The 3560-nt window shown below is 37.6% G+C and overlaps 1 protein-coding gene and 1 long non-coding RNA gene across 2 annotated transcripts in view; both read left to right on the top strand.

Moving 5' to 3' along the window:
* Positions 1-2201, top strand: part of LOC131768527 (astacin-like) — a 23652-nt gene extending 21451 nt beyond the window's left edge. The window contains exons 4-5 of the mRNA XM_066161741.1: positions 1400-1491; positions 2098-2201. Of these exons, the coding sequence (XP_066017838.1) occupies positions 1400-1491; positions 2098-2201 (196 nt within the window). The remainder of the gene's footprint in view (positions 1-1399; positions 1492-2097) is intronic.
* A 519-nt stretch (positions 2202-2720) lies between these two features.
* On the top strand, positions 2721-3352 carry LOC136278114 (uncharacterized). The gene is made up of 3 exons (XR_010716201.1): positions 2721-2848; positions 3044-3123; positions 3296-3352. It is a non-coding gene; the product is annotated as an uncharacterized lncRNA (long non-coding RNA).
* Positions 3353-3560: the final 208 nt, after the last annotated feature.

Below are 3560 nucleotides of genomic sequence, written 5' to 3'. Positions count from 1 at the left end.
TCGAAGGAGACATTATCCTTACAAGAAACCAACGTAACTCTGCTTTGGGCAGAGCTGCATCTAGAACCAGAAGATGGCCGCGTGCTACGATGGTATATGCCATTGATCGTTCTCTGTGTAAGTGCTTATATGTAACATTTATGATTAGTTGTGCCTTTTGACAGAGTTCATGATAGCAAAGTGAAATGTCTACAAAGGTCCTATTCTTATCTTTGCTCTCAGTTTTGCGCGTGGTGTGAATTGTTAAACTTTTAGGTTAAGATTAAGTACAAACATTTATCTGTGATCACTCGTGAGTGTTTTTTTTTCTTTTTTACTTCTTTTGAACTTTTTCGGGCTCTTAGTTATCCATGAAAACTAATCTTTTTATTTTAATCGGATTTAAAGCTGTCCATGCTCGTGCAAGGAGGGCCATACGGGCTGGAATGCGTCAATGGAGTAGAAGAACCTGCGTCCGTTTCAGGCTACGAAGGGGGAACGAAAGGGCTTTCGCTTACTTTATACGTGGTTCAGGGTAAGAACAATGATTTTAGTCTTTGCTAGGTGTAAGTGTTCAGAAATGCTTTGCTTTTGATATCAAAATTAATCTCTCTTATATTGTGGCTGTGGCTCACATTAACGGAGACAGATAGTGTGCACTTAAAACCAACTCATTGATGACCAAAATGCACCTTATTAGTTTCCTCCTTATTGCCACCTCTTACTCGTCCAAATGCTCTTTACAAAGGTCGAGGGAGACTAGCAATATAACTAAAAAAAGTCGGAGAATGGGAAAAGTCTTCCCTAGTGCACGCTTTTTGCGCCGGTACATTGGGGCGGACCATTTAGGAACTTAAAGCTCTAAAGGGGGGCCTCTTTAAAGTGTTTATTATATATATACATTCATCGGATAAGTTTTGCTGCTCTAAGAAAACGAATTGATCACTGTCAAGGTCTTTTGAGTAATTAGGTCTGGATAGCAGCAGATATGTCACGAGTTTAAAAAAAATAAACGACACTTTTTAAAAACATATTTCGACAGTTCTTCTGTCATCTTCAGTTATGATTTATGCAAAGTACAAAGTTGACTTAGTTAGTTGACTTAGTAAAATGTTGATTGGACAAAACAAACAATAGTAACAAAACAATGTATGCATTTAAAAAAAAGTTTTAAATGAACATGATAAAATTGACGATTAAGTGTAGGTTGCTCACATTAAATGTGGGTAGCTTCATTGATTTTAAGTTGGAAAGTTGTGGAAGCGTGATGATTTCGACACTATAGGGGAAAGGAACCTTAAATCTAGCCAGTGTACTGCACGAATTCACATGCACAGGAAGTAAATTTCAAGTTGCTATGGATCTGCATAAGAGTGAGAGTCTTGTTTCTGTTAATGCTGCTGTTGTTATTCGTTTTGAGATGTTCATCATTTGTGGGAAGAACTGGCGGGCGTCAAAACATCAACCTACATCATGGCTGCTGGACCACGGGAATAGTGGCTCATGAAATTGGTGGGTACTATGTGGCTCTAGGAGAAAACAGTCATGTTCCAAGGACTCATTTGCGAAATAAACCTGCACCAAAATATCTTTTAAGGACTTAAGCATAGCTACGAGTAATTTTTTGGCAAAAATGAATCTTACACAGCAGTGGTCACCGTTTTGTTTTGAAGCAACCATTACTTGATTTATTCAAATTGCTTCATTGCTTTTATTACTGTGACTATGAACCACTGTGCTCAGGTTGTCTGTTGAAATTTGTGCTTTCCCTTTTTTTAATAGAGAGAATTAGCAAACAATATTTATTATCTATCGCAAAGAAAAATACCAACAAGAACGACAAAAAGGAAGGGATGGGAAGAAGCAAAAACTCGTTATATTCGTTATCTCGCTCAGTCATTAAGATTCTTCACTGACATGATTCATGGGAGAAGATGTCTACAACAGAACTTTTTTAAAGCTTTTGTGGGGATTGTTCTTGTATTTAAGAGGAAGGAAAACACAAGATTAATATTACTCCCTGAGCCAATGGTGTACTCATAGCTAAACACAAGTGGTAGCCTGTGCACAATAAGTAATTTCTATAAGTGAAACTCTAACTAACCCTTCCACCCTCAGGGCACGCTTTGGGTTTTTGGCACGAACAATCTCGCCCTGACAGGGATAGATACGTCCGAATACTGTGGCAGAACATCCAACCGAGTAAGTGGGCGTACCCCTGAATTAAAAGTTGGGGAAATTAGCCTAAAGTACTCTGCGGTCGATAGAACGCAGATTTACATAGGGCTAGGGTTTTTAAGGGTTTCTATTAAGAATTACGGCGATTCGATCTACAGAAATTTTCAACAGTATAACAAAAGTTCTTTACACGACCTTTAGTTTGAAACATTGGTCTGAGTGAACCTTTACCTCCGAAGGGGGACAATCTTTAAGATAGGCTGAATAAAACACTGTCACGTTGAAGTCTCTGTTTGGTATTTCGGAATAAAGATAAAGTAATATTCGTAACCTTGTCAGGAAGTAACCATTGAATCATTTACAACTGTATGGATCAGTTTAAAAAAATAAAAATAAAAGTTCAAAACAAAGTATAGGCGTATACCTTACTGTCAAATAGCAAGCAAAAGGCCTTTAAAGTATTTCGAAGCTTGTTTCGGAGAAAAGATACTTAAAGTAGTTTTAAACACACTTGCTTTTTTCTCTACAACCAATGATCAAACTTATAGGAATGAAGCATAACTTCAATAAGAGAAGTAAATCTGAAGTCGACTCTCTCTGGGTTCGTTACGACTACAGAAGCGTGATGCATTACGGTCCTAAGGCTTTCTCCAAGAACAGACGGCCAACGATTGTACCCAGACGAAGAGGGGTACGTTACCATAGTTACATTCTTACATTCAGCGTGTGAAAATTTAGATGTCCATTGAAGAATGGAAAGCTTTCTGATAAAAATAATAAAGCTCAGAGGGAATGAGATTCATTGCAAAGCTAGTTTACGTAAATTGTGCAGAAACCGAAAGTACTTTTGAATAACTGATCTTGGCTTTTTGTGGTCACATATTAGGTGAGAATTGGCCCACTAAATCGTATCACTCGTTTGGACAGACTTCAGATGTTCCGCATGTACTGCAGAAGGGGCTGAAGGTGAGAGAGCAAATATATCCTTCACGCAAAATTTCAAAAGCAGAGAGTAGAAAATAAAAGGCGGGAGCTGAAATTAGTCTAGAAATCGCAGATCAATTCGTTTATATTATTTTAGCGATGTAGGAACTGACACTTCATGATAGATTTTGATATTTGATTTTACTTTTTGCAGGGTCTCGGAACTTTAGATCAACCAGTGGATTGCTGTAGTAAGCAGGATAGAATGGAATAAAAGAGTTAGAAACGAAAATTTGTGACTGATGTTTTTCTTTTTTGAAAACCTTGTTACGTTGTATTTTAACCAAAAGAAAGAACACTATACTCGTACAAACCTAAATACTTCAATTAAACTACGTGTTCTATTCTCATCAAGAAGTGACTCCTAATGGCAGAACAACAATCCTCCTTAATACACTTACCTAAGCCCACTACAGTCC

Source organism: Pocillopora verrucosa, chromosome 14 (genome assembly GCF_036669915.1).
Source record: "Pocillopora verrucosa isolate sample1 chromosome 14, ASM3666991v2, whole genome shotgun sequence".
Taxonomy (NCBI): Eukaryota; Metazoa; Cnidaria; class Anthozoa; order Scleractinia; family Pocilloporidae; genus Pocillopora; species Pocillopora verrucosa.
The sequence above is the reverse complement of the archived record's forward strand: the minus strand, read 5'-3'. Positions and strand labels throughout refer to the sequence as shown.